The 24,115-nt window shown below is 41.5% G+C and overlaps 2 protein-coding genes across 2 annotated transcripts; one reads left to right on the forward strand and one right to left on the reverse strand.

Moving 5' to 3' along the window:
- Positions 1 to 606: 606 nt before the first annotated feature.
- LOC306771098 (protein CEBPZOS-like) lies at positions 607 to 4,388 on the forward strand. Its single transcript, XM_079260158.1, has 4 exons — positions 607 to 726; positions 2,001 to 2,118; positions 2,203 to 2,247; positions 4,252 to 4,388. Exons 2-4 carry the CDS (start codon positions 2,001 to 2,003, stop codon positions 4,332 to 4,334), a joined length of 246 nt encoding a protein of 81 aa, XP_079116284.1. The 5' UTR covers positions 607 to 726; the 3' UTR covers positions 4,335 to 4,388.
- cebpz (CCAAT enhancer binding protein zeta) lies at positions 4,374 to 22,897 on the reverse strand (the record flags this gene model as incomplete). Its single annotated transcript, XM_079260146.1, has 17 exons — positions 22,680 to 22,897; positions 20,329 to 21,797; positions 19,995 to 20,226; positions 14,830 to 14,983; positions 14,595 to 14,683; positions 14,221 to 14,274; positions 14,017 to 14,119; positions 12,677 to 12,736; positions 12,517 to 12,583; positions 12,331 to 12,437; positions 9,888 to 9,948; positions 7,645 to 7,829; positions 7,422 to 7,460; positions 7,052 to 7,153; positions 6,544 to 6,611; positions 6,098 to 6,179; positions 4,374 to 4,507 (listed from the first exon to the last, which is right to left on the reverse strand). Exons 1-17 carry the CDS (start codon positions 22,875 to 22,877, stop codon positions 4,374 to 4,376), a joined length of 3,204 nt encoding a protein of 1,067 aa, XP_079116272.1. The 5' UTR covers positions 22,878 to 22,897.
- Between the last annotated feature and the right edge of the window lie 1,218 nt (positions 22,898 to 24,115).

The raw sequence follows: 24,115 nt of genomic DNA on the forward strand, positions 1-24,115 counted from the left end.
TGTGAACAAAGTCAAGGAAATCTCAATGAAAATCATTAATCGTTTTTATCCTTGTAAACTGTTTTTGCGCAGATACAGAAAGGATATTGTAGTCACCTGCTCATTTTGTGATCACTCTAATGAAGACATGCATCATCTATTCTGGTCCTGTAACTTATCCTATGTATTCTGGCAAAATGTATTTATTTCCCAAAAAACTGATTTTGACTTCACTCTTGTATATGAAGATGTATTGTTTGGCTTTTTTTGCTTTAACCCTGCCAAATCAGATCCCTTTTTTATAATCAATCTAATTTTATTGCTGGCAAAATCCCATATCCATAAATGCAAATTCTAAAAAAAAACACCCTTTTTTAATCTCAAACAATACCTCACAACAAAAAAACATTTTAAAAATAAGAAAGCTGTTAAAACCACTTATTTATGTCTGCTATTCAACATCTACTGAAAAGCATGTATTCTTTTGTACTCCATACTCTCTGGCCCCCTATCATTAACCCTGTTCAGTCTGTACTGCATTCATATCTTGTAATGGCCAATTGCCAATAAAGTTTTGTTATAAAAAAAAAGGAAAAAAAATTGCGCATGCGCGTTGCTTATCAGGAAGCGACGTCTGTTAGCCGTTTGTCCAGCTTCTGGTTGTCTCTCGTCATTTAAACCTTCAACCTTTACAGCTTGAAATTTTGTTTCAGGAGACACTTTGTTTGCTGAAGTGCGAATTTAAATGTAAGTTAATTGAAATGAGAGGACGTAAAGTGGAGGATAAACGTAATGTTACATGTGTGTAACATGTTTATCAGGTCATGCAGAGGTGCATTCTGGGAAATCGTGTGTGGAAAACCCATGGAAAACCTCATGCCAACAAAATTAGGATAAAATGTGTCTTTTACACGTCCAGATAATTTTATATCGGTGTTTGAGAGTTTATGTTAGTGAAAATGGAGGTTAAATGGAAAACGGACACTTTGTTTTACCGATAATTAATTTATGCACAAAAAGAAAAATGTTTGGATTATTTCTTTGTTGTAAAAATGCTTCTTGGTTATAAATCTTATACCACCTAAAAACCTGTTTATTTCCTTTTTAAAAATTGCCACATTTGAAGGAAAATGCATTTCTATGATGAGCAGCAGAGTTGATTAAGCTGCAAACATCCTTAATGTGGAATAAAGAAGCAATGAAGAAATAATTGATCACACACACATTTCCTTACTTTTTTAGCTCTAAACTGAAATTTTTCTTTATGTTTTCAGGTGAGACTCTTGAATGTCCCTTTAGCAGAGGTGGACAACTCTGGTCCTCGAGGGCTGCAGTCCTGCAAGTGTTAAGGGTTTCCCTGGTGCAACATATTTTACTCTAATTATTTAACATTTATTTATTGACAGAGGAATAACCCCTTGAGATGCACCATGTCGTTTTCAAGGGGGTCCTCTAAATAAAAGTAACACAAAACAAGAGCAGCAGCGTCTACAAAAAAAAAAGGAAATTTACAAACAGGAAGAAACAAAGGAAGTAAATAGATAAATAACAAAAGAACAAAATAAAAATAAATAACATATGTAATACATGTAATAGTCATCATAAATCATCCATCCATACAAACACACACACACACACACACACACACACAAACCACTCTCGTAACCCCACACGATGCTCAAAACCTGTACATGTGAAATACATAGCGACAAAATGCGAGGATGTGATGCTGATGGACACTCAGGAACCAAAAGAGAGAGGGAGGGAAGAGATGGGGAAAAAGTGTGAAAAGATGGGCAGGGGATCCACAGCTAAGCCTCCCCCCCGCCCATTAATTAGCAGAGTGGTTCGATGTCAAGCTCTGCACAAGTCTGCTAATTAAGTCTGATGTGTGTTGCAGCAGGGAAACTCCTAACACTTGCAGGACTGTGGCTCTCGACAACCGGAGTTTCCCACCCCTGCCTTATAGAGAGAAACCTACAGTTTATGATGCAGTTTCTGTCCTTATTTCTCTCCTTCAGATGCCTCCCAAACCTCTGGAGCCTCTGGCCAAGAAACTATTGAAGGGAGTAGTTGCTCTGGAGCTGCTGGGGGTCTTCGGCGCGTACGCACTGTTTCACAAGATGAATAATAGTCAAGGTGTGAAACATTCAGCAGACCGGTGTGTTGTTTGGATCAGTGCAGTGTATCTAAATAAAACATGTTTATTCCCTCCATCTACAGACTTCAGGAGCACCATGAACAAGAAGTTTCCATCCATTCTGGAAGGTAAACAACCATTCAAGATAAAATGTTATAACGTTGTGGCTTTAAATTTATACCCATCTTGAATGTAGGTATGCTGGGACACTCCAGGGGTTACATGAGTGGAAAAATAATGTGGCCTTGCAGAACTTAATGATAGTGTTTTAAATAAATAAACCTGTTAATCTCTCGTCAATCCCAAACATGACGCATGGTTGACGTGTAGCACCCATGCTGCTAAAAACAGAGTTCAGAGCCAAAGAAAGCACGATGTAGACTGTGGTCTCTGCAGGTTTCAGTGTCTCCCTGGTTCAACACACTTCAAATGAAAAGCTTCTCCAACCACTTTTTGTCATCTTCTGCACCTGCCTGGTAATGAGTCATTGATATGAGGCAGGTGTGTTGGAGCAGGGCAACACTAAAACCTGCAGGGGAGCAGAGTAGGTGACCCACTGAATCCCAAGGCAGTATACCTCCAGCAGCAGCAGCGTACCAGGGAGCAGCTTGTCACTGAGTTCAGGACCTCCTCCTGCACGCTGCTGTACTCGCTGAGGCGATGCCAAGAGGTGTCAATTCCTGGTCCAGAAACTAAAAGTCCTGCCATGTTTATGGATCTACCTGTACATTTAGAACAGGTGTTTTCACTAACACGCTCATTTAACTGGCAGATAAACTCTGCTCATTAAATTCAGCTTGTTAGGAAACTGGTCGGAACAGCTGCCGGACAGGACTCCTACTTTCTGGACCAGGAATTGCCACCTTTGGCGATGCCAAACAAAAACAAAGCAGAAAAACTGAAATCTGTCTCTTTGTTAAGATGACACTGTTTGCTGTAGGTTGTATAAAACGAGAATGCCGTGACATGGCTGGTTGTTCTTTCAACGAATTTGGGCCTTTAATGACGAGAAAGGAGTCAGAATGAGGTGCAGCAGCGGGGGCCCGAGCTGGGATTTGAAGCAGGGCCAGATGCTTGGGGAGCTCTGGGCTTTTGGGACGGAGGCTCAAGGTGTCCCAACAGAGACACGAGCAGAGCCAGCGTCAGTCGGATAGTTATGCAATATATGGTTTAGCAGTCTTGTTGAACTATGCAAAGCCTCCCATGACAAGGAGGCTGTCTGAATGGGAGCAGATACTGGTGTAGCACTTGTATACAGCTTTCAGTCCTGGTGGCGCCAGTTTAACCCCACACTATCAGATGCAGGGTTTGGAATAAGATAGATGGTCCCTCATCTCAGTCTGCAGAACAGAGTCCATCATTTCCTAATGATTTTAGGAGTTTATTAGACTGACCACAAAACAGATTTAAACTCCAGTTTAAATGAGCTTTACATTGCTTTCTGTAATCATGTTTACATGTTTGTGTGATGCAACTTTAACCTGCATTGTATGGAACCAGATTTGTTTCAGAATCTCCAAGCAAAACTTTTTAAAACTCAAGCAAAAAACAATTCAAACCAAAACTTTCTCAAATTTAAGTAAAATAAATTCTCAAAATCAAAAATCATCATTAAAACTATTGGGCTTTTATTCGGTTAAATTGATTAGTTTTGTTAGCATTTTCCTCTTCCTCTTTTTTTTGCTATTTTGGTTGCGCTTCACAGTCTTTGGTTTTGATTCACAATTGTTTGGTTTAATTTCTGACACAAACCTTTCATGGGCGGGCTCTTTCAGGGGTGCATTCTGATTGGCCGGTGAGTTTTTGAGTGACACAAAAATGATTTGTGACTGAAACAAATCTGATTCCATAGCATTGGAGGTCAGTGAACCAACCAATCCTGTTACCTGAAAATATATATTTAAATGTTTAAGTCAGACAAACCACAAATATTTGTAAGGAAAATAAAAAGTAATAAATCAGAAAATAATAACTGGAATTTTATTTGTAAGTTTCATAACAAAGATGCTGATCATATAAATTTATTGGATATTGTAGTTGGTCAATCCCAACATGGCACCATGAAAACAATGCCATCAATATTTTATATGTCATTATACATCTGAGAACCATGTTCTGCTTTGTCTTCCCAGTTTACTACCAGTCCAATGAGTGGGCAGGGATCTACGGTATCCGAGAGGGAGACAACAAAGCCTGGTCGGCAAAACAGGACTGAGTGTGTCCGTCTAAAGTTGGACACACTCAGCAGCAGCTTCTACTTCTTCTTCCCGAATGTCCTGCCGCGGCCAAACTTCTTGTTGAACATGGTCTTCTTCCTGCGCATGGTTTTGGCGTCGCGCCCGTGGATCCAGTCGTCTCGCTGAGCCTCCCACTTGAGCTGCTTCACGGCTTCAGGAGACAGAAAGGGAAGCGGAGATCAGTGGCTTTAAACCATGTGGGAAATGGATCATTAACTCATCGTCCACTGCCAAAGAAAAGATGTCAAAAGACGTCTTCTGCGGTTTTCAGATATGGAAAATTGGGCTGGGGTGTGTGTGTCAAAATGTACTACAAATACAAGCTCAGAGTGCATCCCCCCCCGAAGATGCCCCAACACACGCACCCGGCCAAATGGGCCCGCCCTATCTGTACCCCCCAGAACTAAATATTCTGTTTCTGAAAGACGAGCCCGAAGCACTGGCAGTACGGAGCTCTCCGCTACGACCATGCTGGCAGCCAATGAGATGATGGAAAGTAGGCTTCTTCTCTTTCAGGCAGTTTGATAAAGCCTTTTTGTTCTTACGGTGAAAGTTTTTATTGCTGGAATACAAGATCTTCACAAAAATACTGATAAGTGGGGTTGTGCAAAGTCAATATCACTGGAGAAAAATGTACCAACAGGAGCTGTTCTCAGAGAATGGCACATGATTGATATGTTTGACAATGATGTGCACATAAACTAAACAATTATCGTTCTTATTGCACAACCCTACTGATAAGTAGTTTGGATGCCCAGTTAAAGTGTAGCTTTGTTTAAATGAGCATCATAACTCCAAACCGACTGGAATTCCTTCAGATCGAGGAAGAGCTTTTCTACTCAGCGAAACGTCTGGCTGAATCAGGAAAAAACAAAACTAAATTATTTCCCCTTTTCACAAATTATCCCCAGAAATAATGATCAGACCAGCACTGAACGTTTCTGCCTCTGTGTTAAATGTTGATGTAGAGCGGTCAAACTACACAACTCCAAAAACTATCCAACTTTTCCTTTGACTAGAAACACGATCAGTTTAGATATTTATTGATACAACCTGGAAGCTGTCTGGCTACAATATAATTCTCTAGTTATTTTACATCTGTAAAATATGAAATTTCTAACCAGAAGGGAGCCTTAAACTCTGCTTGATCAAACAAAGTTCCCGTAACCTTTACATCTGTTCAGGTTTGGTTGGAACACACGCAAGTAGCAGTCTGACTGACCGTTGTGGTTTTCTCTGTGTGGAGAAGTCATTAAATCAGGCTGGTATCCAGCAAACACAAGAAAAACCTTGTTGCCTTTTTTATTTACTCCAAGTTTCAATGCAGTTTTTTTATTTTTCAAATATTTTGGAGGTTTGCATAATCATAGCTCCCAAAGAGCTAAAGTCTGATGAAATTCTTTATTTCTTCACACACTCCACTTTCTGTACCTCCTGAGTTGTTTTAACGTGCAACCTCATTTTTCCAGGCGCTGTGTGTCCAATCATGTGGATGTATAAAATCAGCAGTTAGATGGGAATATCTGTCTTTCCTGAAGACAACATTAATGTTAATTATGAATGTATTAAAATAGAATTATTGGCTATTTTAGTAACTAAAAGACCTTCTCCCTAAATTTCTCACATGTACATGTTTATTTTAACGTTGAGAAGCAAAACTAAAAAGATGTTCGGAGACAAACTGTTAAGTCTCCTTCAGGCTTCGTCCACCAGCAATATAAGTCAAAGTTTATTCTCTTACCTGCTTTGTCTGTGTTGGACATGGCGTTCAGCCCGATGCTGTCAAGCTTGGAGTCGGCGTTCTCGTCCAACAGAGAGCCAAACTGAAAAAACAAAACTCATACTAAGTCTTCACACAACTTTAAAGATTTCCTCGATGTTTTGTTTGCAGGTTTAATATTCTCCAGAATGTTTAAACACTTCTGCTCCCCAGTGCTTCCACAAAGCATTATTTCGTCATTTACTGGTTAAACTGGTGTCTAAAACTGGTAAAAAGTCTGAGATCTTAACCAATTCCACAGTTGAAACTGGTAAAGTATTTACACATCCTCAGCAAAAGAAAATAAAATAAAAAAGGACTTATTTATGCTAAATTCAAGCCTTTGCCTGGAGCGCCCCCTGGTGTTCGGAGTTGCTCCCAAACCACAGATAAACGCTGGAACGCAGAAATGCAAACTTTAAACTCACCTCTTCTGCTGCGGCGAACATAGATGCAGGTTTCCTTCCCTTCTTCTTCATCTTCCCCTTTTTAGAACCTTATAAAAAATCATCAGCATTAAAGCAACACTACATAACTTCCAGGCTCTAAAACGCTCACTTTCCCACTGTACTCGACAGTATGTACGTTCCTGGAGCGCTTGTTACCATGGAGATTCTAGAGGCTGAAAAAACTGGACTTCACAACTTGTTTCCCAGCCGAAGGCGCCACGTGTTTGGCTTTAGAGCGCATCACACGCAAGCCTCTGATCATCACGCAGGCACAAACAGGATGAAGTAGCCATCGTTAGAAAATCCACCAAAGGATGATGATGATTATTATTATTATTAATAATAATAAATTTCCCTTTGGGATTAATAAAGTATTTTTAATTTTGTTTCATTCAAAGTTCAGTACTGTTGCCTTGACACTAGTTAACGAAGCTGCTGCGTCCCGATTTCCCAAAAAGCTGCAGCAAAGAAGAAGAAAACAACTAACCTAGCGATCCAGAAAAATCCAGCTCCTCCATGGCTTTCCTCTTCTTCGTCTTCTTGGTCTGAGGAGTTATGTCAGGCATGTCCATTCCATCATCATCTGAATCTGAAAAGGTGAAAATGTTTCTTACAGCTTGACAAGAACACAAAAAGGTTCGGTTCACTTCCGACTGATCTACTTATTACAGCTTCTCAGTTTGCTTTAATACTGCAAAAGGCAAAAAACCTGAACTGAATATCTGTAAATTACACATCACACTGGAAACTTTGAGGACTTTCAGGTAAACTATAAAAAAAAACAAAAAAACAAAAACACAGCTACACCCCCAGTGTAACTTTAAAACTGCAGTGAAGAGTTTTAGATGTTTGCTAACCGTCAAATGCAGCATCATCCTCCTCCTCCAGCTCTGGAACTGAAAGAGAAACAGGAAGATAAATCATATAACTTAAAATGACCTCCACATCGCGTCCAACAGCCCCTCAACACACACACACACAGAATAATCAGCATTTTAAAGAATTATAAATGATCTGAAAGCAGCACCAAGGACAGACTCCAGCTGTGAATATTCATCTGTTTCTCCTGACAGTCCCTACCTTCATCATCGTCTTCTCCACCTTTGTCAGGATCCATGAAGGTCCCTCCATCTTCTTCCAGTTCATCTCCGAAGTCTTCCTCCTCCATACTACCCAGAGACACCTCATCATCCAGGTCGTCCATATCCGAGTCATCCGAGTCAGAGTCTCCCTCCGCTTTCTTACCTTTTTTACTCGTCACATTGCTGATAAGCATGAAAGATAAAAAAAAACGATGAAGAGGAGGAGATTCAGGCAAACTTAAGCAACTTCTTAAGGCCCGTTGATGCTCCCTTATCTACATAAATTTGTTTCAAACGCCATCATACGTCACCACCTTTATACTTCCATGAGTATTTTACGCTGCCTCTACTCGTACCCGCTAGCTGTGCAGATTTCAAAGTTCACTTTTTCACAGCGGCTGGTAGCGGTAATGAAGCGCTAGAAAGTTGTTTACAACCGTCCAAAAACACCAGAAGAAGAATAAAACCAGAAAGTGCTCTCAACTTCTGCTTCTTCAGGTGATTTTTATTTTTTTATTTATTTTTTTTTTTTTTAAATCAGGCAGCTTCTGCTTTGTCGTCTTTCTGTCCCTCATTTCCAGCAGCACCGCCGTTTTCTGTGTCAGGCGACGGATAGCTAAGCCCCTTGAACACAAAATAACACAGGAGAAGAACTGTCTGTTCGTCTGCGTATCTACGTGTCGAGGCAGGAAGAAGAACCTGCAGGCTGGATGTGAAAACTGGGATCTTTTCTTTGCAACATTTGGAGCTGGATGACAAATGCTGAAACGCAACAGGGATGCAACTGAGTGCATCCATGTACATGTGTGTGTGTGTACACACACACACACACACACACACACACACACACACACACACACACACACACACGAGTATGTATGTGTAAATGTCTATCATTTTTTGCATTTAGTTATTTCTTTTCCATTAAAAAAAAAAGAAAAGAAAACTGATTATTTAAGGGATTATTTTAACTACAAGGAAGATTATAGTTGCAAGAATACAAAAGCATCACTTCATCCTGCTCCTTTTCAGACTATAATAACTGCTACTTTTTTAACATGTTGATTAAATTGTGTTATTTTGTCTGAAATAAAGGATATCTAAACCACCGCATTTTACCCGTTTCCCGATGTCGTCCTGTATTTTTATTTTCATATAGGGAGAAAACACACCGACACGAGGAGAGAAACCCCACCGCCACTGCGAAGAATAAACAGCAGCTATAACCTCCTTTCCCCACACAGAAAGAACTGTCAGAGGTGTCGGGAACAACGCCTCTCCTACTTCAACCACGATCCTCTGGGCAGCTGCCAGAAAATTTCCCGTATTTTAATATCCAGAACTTGACAGCTGGTCATTGTGTTCAGTGTGGCCTGGTTGCCTGGTTTACGTTAAACTGAATTTATTTTATTTTAATTGTTCTGTTGGACCAAGCCAACACAAAGTTGGCCCAGACACGTTCTGACACCAGCTTGTCACATAAACGACTTGCAGCGGATTAAAAAATAGCAGGATGAAATGCTGATAACAGACATGAAATCAGTTATTTTAGCTGTTCCTTTAACATTATCAGAAGACTTTGTGGCAAACTGATGTCTATATGACAGCTACATAAAAGTTTTCACCTGGTCATCATAGAAAAGCTCATTCAGACGTTGAATCTGAGAAAGAATTAAAAGAAACAACTAAACCTGCTGACAGGTGGAAGGATCTGCATCTCTTATGCCTCAGAGGAAATTATTTCAATCAAATCCTTTTAGAGAAGTGGAAAAATTTCTGTATTTAATTTGATAAGGGAATAATCTGCGTTCGCTGTGATGAACTCAGTGTTGTGTACAGGCAAAGAAGCTTGTGAAACTGCAGGCAAGTTGATGATAAAAAAGAAAGCGAGCAACCAGGCTGTAAAAGGTAAGAAAAACAGGCTTGAGGCTGATCTCTATACATGCATACGTTAACAGACGCTTTCTGTCTACAAAAACACGCCAAACGGAGCAGTACCGGAAACCATCAGGCGCAGAAGACAGAAAAGCTTTGACGTTGTGTGAATGTCTGCAAACATCTCTGATTTTACCTCGGCTGGTCAAAACGACAGAAGGTCAGCAGAGCAGCTGCTGGATGTACTGTAAACGCTGCACTGCCCTCTAGTGGACGCACTAAGTTAAGCCCCCATAGGGAGGAAGTGGACAGTGGCGTCTGACCACGTCGACAATTTAACGTGATCATAAACAATCCTTTACTCACCCTGCAAAGTCCAGATCATCAACGCCCAAGCTGGTGTAGTAAGAGTCTCCTTCACAGGAATCTGGTAACCATAAAATTAGACTAAAGTCAGCATTCATTCAGAAAATTTATCCTCATTTTTCCTTTTGTGTGGAGGTTGGCCTTTAGAGCTGCACAACAACTCGTTTCAGCATCATCATCTTACACATGTGCAACAGTCCCACGTCCTGCAGTGTAGGAAGCATGTCCATCTACCCCCTGCAGACATGGGTGAGGAGCCCCTCTATTTTTGTTTACAACTTCTCAAACGCGGTCAGCCATAGAATAAACATGATAGAACAGCTCAAACGGTGTCTTTCTGTGTGGCGTCTGCATGTTCTCCCCGTGTGTGTGGCTTCTCTCCAGGTTCTCCGGCTTCCTCCCACCCAGGGGCCCACGCCCACTTGGGGCCCATTTGGAGACTAGTGGGGCCCACATAGGCCAAACACCCGCAGTTTGGACATGAAACAAAATTCTACAAAAGCCAGATAGAAACACCACAGTGTCTAGTGTGTTTCTATGGGCACTGAGAGATGTTTGAAAATTGTGAATGATACACTGAAACAACATTTCTAAGTTGCTCTGGGGAAGGGGGTCCTGTGGGACAGTCTGGGCCCAGGGACCTGTCCACTTTTAATCCGGCCCTGCCTAGGAGTGTGTGAGAGTGTGAATGGTTGTTTGTCTCTATGGGACCCTGTGAAGGACCGGTGAGCTGTCCAGGGTGCTTCTCTATCACCCTGAATTGGACTAAGCCGTTTGGACAATGAATGAATGACAGTTCTGTACTATAATTCAGTCAAGACTAAGTTTTGTAGTTTTTCAGCAGGATCTAGTCTGATGCGGTGAAAGTCTCTGAAAAAGACAAATCAGAAGCTACTTTCATCAACACAGGGCTGTCCTGAGCCCTACATCCTGGGCAGCAGCGTCTCAGGGCTGAGAAACCAACAGTAAACACATCCGGGACGCTACGTGACGTCTCACTTCACGGTATAATAAGTATTGCGGCTTCTAAACCACCTTTGCCGCTGAGAGTTTGGGTCGGGTCCTCAGGTTAGCTTAATTGTGACGCGCGAGGAAGTTCTCTGAAAGATACGCTGAGATCCAGGGATGCGTTTTACATACATTTATTCCATTTCCCCATGCTATAACAGCACAACCAATATGGGTGGGAAAATCGAATAAAAAAAAATTAAAAAAATCAGAAATCGGGATTTTTTTCCTTCACAATTTTAAAATCTTTTTTTTTTAATACAAATAAAATGAATGCACTGTAAAAAATTGTTTTTATTGATTTTTTTTTTTTTTTACTTGTCTTCCTGAGCAATATAGCAGCAGAATGATGATCTGGCTACTGTGTTGTTTTTTTTCCCTAATAGAAATGAAAAATGACAAGCAAAAAAAAAAAAAATAAAATAAAATAAAATAAAATAAAAAATAAAATTTTTTACACACACACACACACACACACACACACACACTTTTTGTTTTTAATCTACAAAAATCACCAATATCGGAGAATTATGAGAATCGCAATTTAAATAGAATCGGCACCAGAAAAAAAAATCAGAATCGAATCGGGACAAAAGCATATTGTCACAGTCCTAACAACCAAGATGGATAAATGGATTGTTTTAACCAGGGAGATAAACTGACAGAAATGATGAATGAATGTGTGGATATCGTTCAACAAAATTATGGCGACTACCCCACCCTTACTCTCATCTGCTTCCCAGGTAAGTATGCGCCTTTATACACCTCTATGCATGCACACGCCCAATCACACACAAACTACCTCTGCCACACACCCCACACACACACTAATGTACCGTGCACCACCTCCTCATCTATGTCTCCTACAATAAGGAACTGGCTGTTTTGAACACACAAAGCTGATTCAGCAAAAAAAAAAGCACAAGATTAAAAGAGAAAGAGACAAAACAAGAGCCATTGTAAGATCATCTTGTGCTGGCTGTGGAGAGCCAACAGGTCAGGTAGGAAGATGCAGGATGGATGCTGAATTAGCCATCGATAGGGGGGTGTGTGACAGGAAAACGGCAACAGCTCTGTAGTCTGTCTTAAGTTACTATTCTTACCCTCCGCAGTAGAATTTCAGTTTTTATCCCTCTAACTCCCCCGATGCAGACGTGATCAACACAAACACATGAAATGACATTTGTAATGCCATTGTTTCATAATGACAGGATCTAACAGCATCTTTCTTCATGCTGTATGCCTTCGCAGCTCTAATTCTCTTTTAACATGAAGACAATAACATCAGTACATACATGATTATTTTAATAGCGCTGCTACCATCTTTAATTTAAGCCATGAATTATGCTTTAGTGACGTTTACAGGACAGTTTATTAAGTATTGGATAAAAAATAAGCTAAATTATCAGTCTGGCTTTGATATTTCTGAACTCACCAAGAATTTTCTCAAACTCTTCATCGTCCACTTCCTCCACGCTCTCATCATCGCCGTCTCCTCGTGGCCGACGACTTTGTTTCTCCTCCTGCCGTTTCTTGAAAAAGCTGCAAAGCGGTGTTGAGAAGAAACTCAGCAGATGTGAAACTGAACCATGTGAGGTGTGAACTACAGTTTCTGACTCACCGGTGGAAGAAGATTTCATCCACTGGAATCTGACTTTCCTCTTTGGACAGAAACTCCACGCAGTTCACTGACAGAACACAGCGACATGCAGTTAAAAGTCTCGTTTCATGACCGAGTGAAAAGCAGGACCATGATTTTTTCTTTTTAAACCAAAGCTCACCTGGTAAAGAGTTGGCAGGTAACCTCTGTCTTGGTCTCATAGCTGCAGAGTCTGTGTGTTCTGATTAAAAGAAAAAAGTTTAATGCTGAAACAACTTCAAGCTGGGGTAGGTAATGTTGGGGAGATGTGAAAGTGGCGCCCAAGAGGCTCCTCCCCCTCTGGTTTTGCTCCTTGCGTGATCCGAGGCTTTTTTCTTGCCTCCGCCATGGAGGTTATGTTTTTACAACTGTTCACCTGTTTGTGTTCAAGATAACTCTAAAAGTTATGGACAGATTTCAATTAAATTTTCAGGAATTGTTGGAAATGTGAAAAGGAAAAACTGATTTTATTTTGGTGGTGATCCGGATCACCTTTTGGATCCAGGAACTTTTTAAAGGCCTTGGAGGAGGTTTTTCTAGTTTGCAGTTTTTTCCACCAACGATTTTTTTCTCTCGGCTGTTTAGCAGGAGGAGGCAAATAAACCGAGCCGGGTCGGGAAATCCTTCCTGCATTTTCTCATGTTTGCCTTCCGACTTTCTTCTTCACTACTTTGTATTTTCATCCTAACACGCTGTTTATATGCAGGGTGTGGCTATCAGGTATGCACTGCTGGAGGGGGAGGAGGAGAGCAGGGCGAAGCAGCTTACAAAATATTAGAAATGAACCATTTCTTTTCGGTCCGAACATTTGGATTGGTCAGTTTTTACAGATTTACAGTAAACTGAGGGGTCTAACTATATTTCTTATTGTTCATGATAACATAATATATAGACTACTATCAGGATGAGGAACCACTTCACCCGGAGTAAAAGAAAATGTATGAGCAACATTACCTACCTCAGCCTTAATGATGTTGGAATGTAAGAAGCAATCATGTTTTTAATCTGCTTTAAAAGTTCATTTTTTCCTTTAACACTCACCAAGTTCTGGGTTTCCTAAAAGAGTTTTTAAACTAAAAGGTTCGGCCTCACAGTGCTGCACATTTTTCCTTGTAGAGGACTTTAGTCCTCTTCAAATCGGCAGGAAAATAACTGTAGATTTTCAGCTGACAAGTTATTTAATCCTAACTTCTAACCATGCCCAAAGAAAAATCATGTTGTAGAAAAGATGTTAACCTGTATAAGAAGGGTCAAATTATTTCCAATAAGCAGCATCAATACAAGATCTTTGGGAAAAAAGGAATGCATCTCTGGACGGATGTAAGAGCTGTGACACTGCAGACGCTGACTGAAACCAAAGCAGCTGTAATGAAAGCTAAAGGCGGTCCAACCAGACATTAGAAAGTGTGACTCTTATTTTGAAGGGGCTGTGTATTCACACTGAAAACCAGTACAAAGACATGCTCCGTGGTACTTTCTTACGTTTTTCCTTCAGCTGTTTGGGATTTCTGAAGACGAAGCGATCCAAGAACCTGATGAGGGTGAAGTCCTGCAGAGGGTCACCAGAGTACTGGATGGACTCTCCCTGTGGAGACAAAACCATAAAGTTAAGAGGCTGGTAATCTGCCACGGAATCGAATGAGACACGATGTGAACAGAGCCGGCGGAGTGTGTGGAGGACTTTACCTGCAGGATGGTTTTTGCAAAGAGTGACACAGAGGGATGATAGTGCAGAGAAAGCTGCAGAGAAAAGCATTTCTCACGAGTGAAAATGAGTCCAAAATGTTTCAGAGAACAAATTTCTATTTGCATTCTTTAAATTAACTCTAGCATTTTATTTGTTTTTGTTTAACGAAGCACGTTGGGTTTTCCCTCATTCTGGCTTCAGAAAGTACCTAACTTCTATCTGCATCTGGATTTTCTGTAAGAAAAATGTTACCAACTCTATACCTTAATAAGCAGCCCACACTGTCTAATCCAGATCACATGTAAATAAAAAAGCTTTATCGATGCAGACACACTTATGTTTTATTATTAGTTGTTTGTTTTTGGTTTTTCACCTTCTGCAGCTCCCATAAAGTTGTGTTATCAGCGCCGCAGTACAGCGGGTTTCTGTGCAGCGGGTCGTATGTCTCCAAGCTCTTCCCTCCTGTAATAAACAGGGAAAAAAAAAAAATCTTAGAAAAGTGTAATAATCCGTTTAAAATATTAAAATCTACCAAATGAAAACATTTTGTTTTCCCTCAGTCATGTAGCTGAGCTGGAATAAACAAGACAAACAGAGCAGCTCCACACCTTCCAGGTTCTCATGATGTACCCATGATGCTGTTGGTTTGGCCTCCTCTGCACGCACTCCTTGCTCTACTTTATCTGCATCCACAAAACGCTCTTCATCATCATCATCCTCATTCTCCTCAGCAAGGTCTTTGAACGCCTCCTCCTCCCCAACCTGGGAGAACACAGCAGGTAAACACATTGGTAAACCAAAAAAACCTACAGTGCATTTTGGTTTTTGTAGTCTGTGGGTCCGCTCCAATCGTTGCCTGAGCAACCAAGTGACTAGCCAGGCGGGTGGGTTTACACTCCCTGATCAAGTGGATGACCCACTCAGATCAGTGTTTGGTGATAGAGCCCTTTTAAAGGTTTTAAAGTACTTGCTCCGTATGCTTCTGTAGGGGGCAGCGTTCAGCTGTGTTTGTGTGTTGTGGGTCCTGTCTGCCCGGACCCGGGTGGCCCCCACGGTGATGGCCAGAGTGGTCGTGGTTGGGGTAGCCCTTTGTGTAGATGCACCCTGAGAATATCATTTCCTTACCTGGTGCACATCTGGTACAAACGTATCTGGCCATTCATCTTCTTTTAACAGTTATAGGGCTAATAGGGCATGGGTGAGGGTGGTTGTGGGTGGGTGAAAGGGGACTATGGGTGTGTGTGTGTGGGTGTTTTATCTATTTTAATGTAAATGGGTTTATTATGTATAGCACTTTGTATTGTTTTTAAACATGAAAAGTGCTATCGAAATAAAGTTTGATTTGATTTATTCACTTGCTGCAAACAAGTAAACTGTCGCCAAAAAATTCAATACTGGAGGTTACAGCCAGGGGGCAGTATATCAGCACTAAGACTAAACTAGTGAAAAGGTCAATCCACCGTCGTACTTCTGTGGCATTAAAGTCAACAACAGTCCACAAATCTGTTGCTAACCAGGTACGAGTGATTGTCCCTGTGCAACAGGAACAGAAGTAAAAACGCTGGTAGTTGCCAACAAAACTCTCCAGCATTGTGTTCATCTTGTCTTCATGCTCTTGTTATTAGTGTCTCTAGCGCTCAAGTGAATACTGCACTTTATGTACGCGAGACGTTGCCTTGCATCAAAGCGGGGGCGGGGGGGGCGCTACATGCCAAAGTAACGCTGACAATGTTTAAGTTTAATTACAAATAGTAATTTGCATTAGCGAGTGTTTACATGGTAATTTTTCATCAGTTTAAAGCAGAATTAACTTTTGTTACACTTTCCAGACAACAGTTTGAAACGTGTGCAAAACTCGTGACTATTTCAGACAAAATTAGTAATAATAGTCAGAGTCTTTGCCCGTGTAATGCCTCTTTCCACCAGCAAACATTTTCCCCTCCATTTAAGCAGCAAACTCTTCCTCCCCACTCATCAACACTTATCCCCAGGCCTTACTTCCTTACTTAATCTTACACTAAGGCTCTGAAACTGTAAGCAGATTTATTTTGGATAAAAACATGTTTAGTTTCTGTCCAAATATATGTCTGGATGGTAGATGGAAGATCAACTATGGATCTCAAAAAGGCAAACCCTTCTGGAAAAGTAAAACAGCAGGAAAGTCATGATCACTTGATTTCACAATCGGTCGCAGTATTCAACACCATGATTAACCAATCTAGATAATATCTGAACCCTGTCAGCAGATTAAAGCAGCTCACGCAAGCAACGAAAACAAATTTACACAACAGTTTGTTACATTTTGCGTTTTAGTGTTGTCTGAGTTGCAGCGGACAACACTAAAGCCTGTTACATACTCCATGAGACGCAAGAACTGAGTTCTTGTTCTTGAGGCTGCAAGAACAAGAAAAAACGTCTTGTTCGTCAGGTTCATACATACTACACGAGAAGCACGTCTGCAGCGGGGAGGAATCACTGCGGGGGGCAGATGTCTGCTTTTATGCGCGATGAACCCGGTTGTTACCTCTGCCGAGGAGGTTTTTTCCCCCGGCGTCTTTTTGCTTAAGATAACTTAAAAGGTTACGGAGGGATTTTATAAATATTCAAGAGTTGTTGCAAATGTAAAAATGAAGAACTGATTAAATTCTGGTGGTGATCAGGATCACCGTTTGGATCCAGGAATGTTTTAAAAGGATTCTTAAACATTGTGCTTGGCGGAGGTTTCCACTCTCCGAGTTTCTAGTTTCATATTTAACAAGCAGCTTCGTCCGCGGCAGGGCGGGTTGTGCACGCGGCTGGGTCCGAGTGTTTTAATGCCACATGTAAAAATGTTCGTACTTTCTCACCACCTCAATAAGCTGTTTTATCAAAACAATTTTGCCGGCAACAGCAAACACACGGAAGCAGCAACTCCGCTTCTTGCTTTCTCTGTGTTGACGCCCACCTCCAATGTCCGACCAATCACACGATACTTCTCGCAGCCCCGCAAGAAAAAAGTTCTGCCAGCCCGGAGTGTCAAGAACTGTCCTCAAACACGTCCGCAAGAACAAAATGACGTCATTTTCTTCTCGGAGCCTTGAGAACAAGAAAAAAAGTTCTCGTTCTCGTGGAGTATGGAACAGGCTTAAGACAATTCAGGGGTGTCCAAAAAGTCGGCCTTCTTCTGGGACCGTAGGCATTGAATGAGCCTGCTCGCCTCAAACCTGTTTTATTTTCTGTATGAACATTCTGTTCCCCTGGACAAGGACAACAAACAAGATAGACCAAAACAAAAGGATCAGACTAAAACAAGCTGAAATATTGAAACACCACCACCTCAGTCTGAAGACCATGTGATACTGGAAACGCCAAAAGCTTCCAGTTAGGTGCCCCCCCACCCTAACTCATTACACTCCCTCCAAATCATCCTCTCAATCCTTCCTACCCCCAAAAAGCAGCTGCATCCCACAGAAACATCCCATTTGGCCTCCCTCCACCAATTCCTCAGTGTACTCTGACACAACTGTCACAGCCCCATCGTCCACCCCCCTCTCCCTCCACAACCTGAACAACACAGCATCAAACTGGTATGAGCTGGGTCCAGGCTACAACTATGTCCGTACTCATGGCTCTTCCCAGGATAATTTGGGGCTCAATATGCGAGTACTTTCCTTTATTGCTGTTTTAATATGTAACAATAAAAGGGTTGTAAATACTCAGAAACAAGATACATCCAAAATACTCAATAAACGTATCAAATCTTGTGTTCATTCGTCATCAGCTTCAGCCTGCTGATAACAGAAACAGGACAGATTATGCTCTTAGCACACTGACACCAGCTGTACTGAATGCCATCTGAAAACCACTACTTGCTGTCTTGATGCCCTGCCTACAGGGCTTTTCAAGAATCTTTCAGGATGTATAACCTAAGAGCATTTTACAGACTGTAAACATGTCTCTGCTTTCAGGTGTCATCCCTCAGGCCCTAAAAACAGCCTTCATCAAGCCACTGCTGAAAAAGAAGGACAGACTGGTCCCTCATGAGCAGCCTCCTGTTCCTCAGTAAGATTATGGAAAAAGTTGTCTTTCTACAGTTGCAGAACATTCTGACAATAACCATGTTGATGTCTACCAGGCAGCACCAAGACTGCTCTAGTTAAGGTCTTATCAAATCAAACTTTATTTATGACGCACTTTTTATGCTGGAGGCAACACAAAGAGCTTCACAAGATAAAAACCAAGATATGAAGATTAAAAATTGATAACATAGCATATAAAAAAAACAAAAGAAAACAGTCATGTTCTTTCACACACAAGGAAAGACAGCAACCCCCGCCTAATAACATGACTCCCTAACTACTGTCTAACTGAATGTAGGTCTAACAAATAAACAAGACAGATTATAAAATTACCTAACAAACATCTGACTTGATACTGATGTGAGGAAACAATATCTTAGGGATCCATCCACACCAGGAGCAAGTCCTCCATATTCATAGGAACCGTCGCCACCGCAACCACCAAGCAGGCAGGCAGGGCTGGATCCACGCCACAGCCGTAAAGCTGCAGTGTTGGAGCCCCTGCCACCCAAACAAGAGCAATCACCACAAGCAACATATAAAAGGACTTACAATAAATAATGTGCTAAAAAGAAAAGGATAAATAACAAACAGTGGAATTATAAAATGACAATCTGCTTAAGCACAGATAGCAGCAACACTTCAGTCCTGATACGACCGGATCTCAGTGCTGCATTCAACAGAGACAACCATAACGTCTTACTAGACCGGCTGAGAGACTGGGTAGGACTCGATGGCACTGCAGTCAAGTGGTCAGTGTCTTATCTAAAGGTCAGGGTCTACTTTGTGTCTATAGGTAACTACAATTCTGAGGCGTGCCCCAAGCTCCATTCTGGGGCCGCTGCTGTTCGACAGCAAGTTACGAAAATCAACTAAATATGTTACCATAGTTACACAGATGACACACAAATCTTCATAACCATCTCACCAGGAGACTGTAGTCTGATCCAACCTGTTTAGATGCATCGATCGAATTAAAGACCGGATGTGCCAGAACTTCCTTCAGTTAAATGAAGACAAAACTGGAATAATAGTCTTCTGAGCCAAAACAAAAAGACTAAACGTCAGCAACCAGCTTCAGACGGCTACGTTAAAAACTAATGAAAGAACCAGAAATCTCGGTGTAGTGATGGATTCACTGAGACCAAGAAAGTGGATCACAAAAGGCCAGTCCTCAGATCTTTACACTGGCTTCCTGTCTGTCAGAGAACTGACTTCCAAATCTGGCTGTTAGTTTATAAAGCACTGAATGGTTTCGGACCAAACTACGTTGAGGATCTTCTGGTTTGTTATGAACCAATTAGATCTCTTAGGTCATCAAGAACAGGTCTACTTTCTGTTCCCCGAGTCAGCATTTGGTTTTTATGCTCCTCACATATGGAACAAACCCCCAGAAAACTGCAGGTCTGCTGAAACTCAACTGTATTAAAAACTTTTTTATTAGATAAAAGTACTGTAACAGAGTTATTCAAACACCCCTGCTGTTTCCCTGTTTGTTTATTTTATGTCTATCTTTTAACAGTTTCTGTTTGTTGTCAGTACTCTCTGCACCTCGCTGTAATCCTTTAATGTTTTTATGTAAAACACCTTGAATGGTCTTGTACATTAAATGTGCTCTACAAATAAACCTGCCTTATCTTGATATTAATGCATCATAATTGTAATATCAAGTTGGCAACAATGGCAGAAATAATGCTCCAGTGACGTAATCTCACCCCTCCTTCCTGCAGCAGCGTCTTGAGACCTGGTTTGGCCTTCATGACCTCGGACACGAGGAAAAGAGCTCCACAGACGAAGCTGGCGCTCTGCTTGGTGCTGACCTGCAGCAGCCGCTTCACGAAGGCTTTGGCCCGCCTCACCACAACGTCGGCCTTCAGAGACTTATACAGCAGGTTGAGAAACATGTTCTGTCTGGAGGATGATGTCAGCCCAGTGTCCAGCAGCTTCCTGCAGAGAAGATCAACATTTTGCTGTAATTTTTGAAGCTGCAGATATTCTTCCCCCTTCCTCAAAAGAAAAGCAACAAACCAACAGGTGAGGTGTTTCTACCTGTATAGCGTGGCGTAGTATCGGTCCGAGATGCTCTGCTGAGAGTCCATGACCTGGAACAGCAGCATTAGAGCCTGCACAGCCGTGTTGAACTTCACCAAGTGAACCACCCTGAACAGCGTGTCCAGCTGTTCCTTCACCTTCTCGTCTCCGCTGGTGGCGTAAGGATACGCCCTGTTCACTCCTGATAGCAGGACGCTTAGCATCTTCGACTCAATGTCCTTCTTCTTCACGCAGGCGTGGAAGAATGAGAAGTAGATTGTGATCAGCTTGGCAGCCAAGTCGGCCTCATCATGACTGAGCATGACCTGGCTGAGGAAGCAGATGGCGTAGTACTGCGCCTTCGGGTTGATGTTGGGCCGGAACATGAGCCGCTCTACTTCGCAGCACACCACCCTTTTCATGTTGGGATGTTTGTGCAACAGCGTCTCCAACAAATACGATGTTTTTGCCGCCATCTTGTACTCGGGGTCTCCCAGCTTGTTAACAACCTGGATGAGCAGCGCCTTCTCCTGCTCCGGGCGGTTGCACAGCAGTTCATGTGCGGTGGTCAGCGCTTTCATCTTGGTGGCTGCCACCGTGTCATGAGCCACTGAATCCAGAGCCGTTGCAAATTCGGCCACTTGGTGTTTTAATTGGTGCTCGTAGTACCAAAGGATGAGGCGACGGTCGCGAGCATCGCGGTTGCCACTGGCCTTGTCCTCCAACTCATCAAACGGGTGTTGGGCAAAGGGGCGGAGCTTCCTGTTGCCTGGCAGCAGATTGTTCAGTAGAAGTTCTCGCAAGGTGTCTAAAGCCATAAGACCTATCCTCCGGCTGCCTTTCTTCTTTACCATGGACACCAGGTTCTCCACATGCTCCAGCATGTGCACAGGAGCGTCCTGGATCAGAACCGTCATAGCAGCCATCCTGTCTGCCAGCACACCAGTAGAAACAACAGTCTTCATCCAGGCAGAGTTGGCTCCTTTCTGCAGGTTCTTTTTGGTTTTGAAGAGCGTTACTTCTGCCTCAAACAGCCGCTGGGCGAGAATCTTATACTGGGAAACAAGAGCTGCATCCTGTGGTGTCGATGCGCCTTCGAATGTGTACTCCAGTTCGTACCACTTCCCCCCAGGTTTGATCAGCAGTACCTGCCTCTGCTGAAACTCAAAAACATTCACAGTCTGCTTTGCTTTTTTCTTAGCCGATACCTGAACAGCTTCGGTTTTCTTTTTTGCTGGTTTTATAGCTTCGGTCTGAGAACTGGACGTCTGTGTTTCCTCTTTCTTTTGTTTGGCCTCTTTACTGACAGTCTCGGTGTTACTCTCCAACTCATCACTGACCAGCTGCTGATCAGCATACGCTCGGATTCCCAGTTTGGTGATGAATCTCTCCAGCTCGCCCTCCTCTAGGTCGTCTATAGCTCCTTTCTTTCCTCCATCAACAAGCTCATTGGAGTCGTCCAGGCTGGCGAGGAGGATGTAGTCACCCTACAGGCAGGGAGCGATTAATGCAAAACGGTGGCAAAGCAGAACATTAGTTTAAATTGAGGTCTGACCAACAATTTCATCTTCAAACTTTACTCGTGTTTACTTTATTCACTTCATTTTATTATTATTACTATCATTATTATTATTATTTAGAAACTTAAACCACATTTCATTGGAAATCTTTTGATTTTGTATGAAAGCAAACTGCAATGATTTAAAAAAAAAAACAAAAAAAACTACACTGTAGCATGTAACTGTAAAATTACTACCCAGCACCATACTGCATAACTATCATAAAGGTGGATAATATATTAAAACGTTACTGTCAAAAGCAATAGCAAATAACTTTAATAGGGGTGGGAAAATCGGAGAAAAATAAAAATCAGAAAGCGGGATTTTTTTCTTCAATTTTAATTTTTTTTTTTTTTTAAACATTTTTTTCTCCAAATAAATAAAATGAATGCACTATAAAATGTTTGTCATGTTTTTTTTTTATTGATCTTTTTACTTGTCTTCTTGGGCATTATATCAGTAGAATGATGGTCTGGCTACTAGGTTCTTTTTTCCCCTCATTGAAATAAAGAAAAATGACAAGTAAAAAAAAGTTTTATACATTTTTTGATGTTTTTTAATCTACAAAAATCAGCAGTATCTGAGAATTGTGAGAATTTCAATTTAAATCGAATCGGCACCAAAAAAAAAATCGGAATCGAATCGCGACAAAAGCATCTCGTCACAGCCCTACACTATGAAATGTCTACAGTCACAGAATAGTCGTTGCGTTATACTAGAAAAAAAACTTCCTGAATACCTGAGTACATACAGAGGAAAAATAAAATACAACACATAGAAAAAGAATAACTTGTCCAGAATTAAATGTACCTTAGTTCCTCCGAGCCGTAAAACTTCATCCAGACTGAACTCTTCATCATTCCTCTTCACTGTGTTCACACCATCATCTGCTGAATCTTCCTCGTCCTCCCCAGCGTTGTCTTCTGGATACAACCCATTGTCCTCAGACGCAAATGTCACTTTATTCGTCACTTGAGATCTTTTGCGATGCTTGTTTTTCGATGCCATGCTGGAAACGGCATGAGGAGGAAAAGTTACTCGGATGTAGAAGCAAACGCTTCCGTAGCGTTCACTACTTCTTCTCTCGTGAATTTAGCAGCAAGAAAATATGTCACTGCCCCGCACAGGTCATTTGTGGAATTACACCCAATAAAATAAATGAGTTGAAAAGCATAGTAATATAATAATACCCACGATTTCTCTTCACATATTTGTATATTATGGAAAATGTTAGCTCTAATCTAAGCTGAAAACGTAGGTTTAATCTTCTTTTTAAAAACATCAGCAGTCTTTCTCCAGTCAGAGGTCATATATGAATGAGGCCTAAAACCTGAAACAGCTAAAACAGGAGTGGGCAACTCTGGTCCTCGAAGGCCGCAGTCCTACAAATGTTGAGAGTTTTCCTGCTGCAACACAGCTGACTCACATCAGACTTAATTTGCAGACTGCTGCAGAGTTTGACATCTAACTGCACTACTCTGCTGATTACCCACTGATTTGCAGCAGCTGAGTTGCAGCAGGGAAACTCCCAACACGCGTAGGACTGCGCCCCTCGAGGACTGGAGTTGCCCACCCCTGACCTAAAAGGACCTCAGTGTCCATGAGGGTTCATAATTTAAAAGAAGGTCAGATAAATAAGAAGGCCCAAGAAAGTTGAGACTCTTATAAACCACTAAAAATGAATTTTGAAACATGCAGGGAGTCAAAGCACTGATTTTAAAAGTGCCATAATTTGTTTGCATCCTCTGGTCTTTGTCAGAAGTTGTGCTGCTGAGTGTGACGTTTTTGTAGGGTGAACAGGTTCTTTTTGAGAAGAACAGATAGCCTGGCATTACAATAATCTAATCTACAGGAAATGATGGATAGACTCTGGATATGTTTTTAAGATGATAAAATCTTGTCTTCCAGACATTTTAATGTGTGGAATGAAATACGTCTGTAATTCAAGAAGGATACCCAGATTTCTCACACATTAGAGAGGCTTTAAAAATTAAGTCATCTGGTTAAATTACCTATTTCTTGTCTTCAGGACTGATAATTAAAACTCCTGTTTTGTCCTTGTTAAAGTTCTTTGCCATCCATGACTTTATGTCTACAGTTTAAAAAGATGTTAACTAGCTCATTAGGACAGCAGGGTGAAGAAGAAGCAGTAGACAGTACATACATTACTATAAAGAGAGAAAAACAAATTAACACACTGCAAAAATAATAATAAAATCATAATAAAATACTAACATTAAGCAAAT

The sequence above is a fragment of the Telmatherina bonti genome, assembly GCF_933228915.1.
Source record: "Telmatherina bonti genome assembly, chromosome: 2".
Taxonomy (NCBI): Eukaryota; Metazoa; Chordata; class Actinopteri; order Atheriniformes; family Telmatherinidae; genus Telmatherina; species Telmatherina bonti.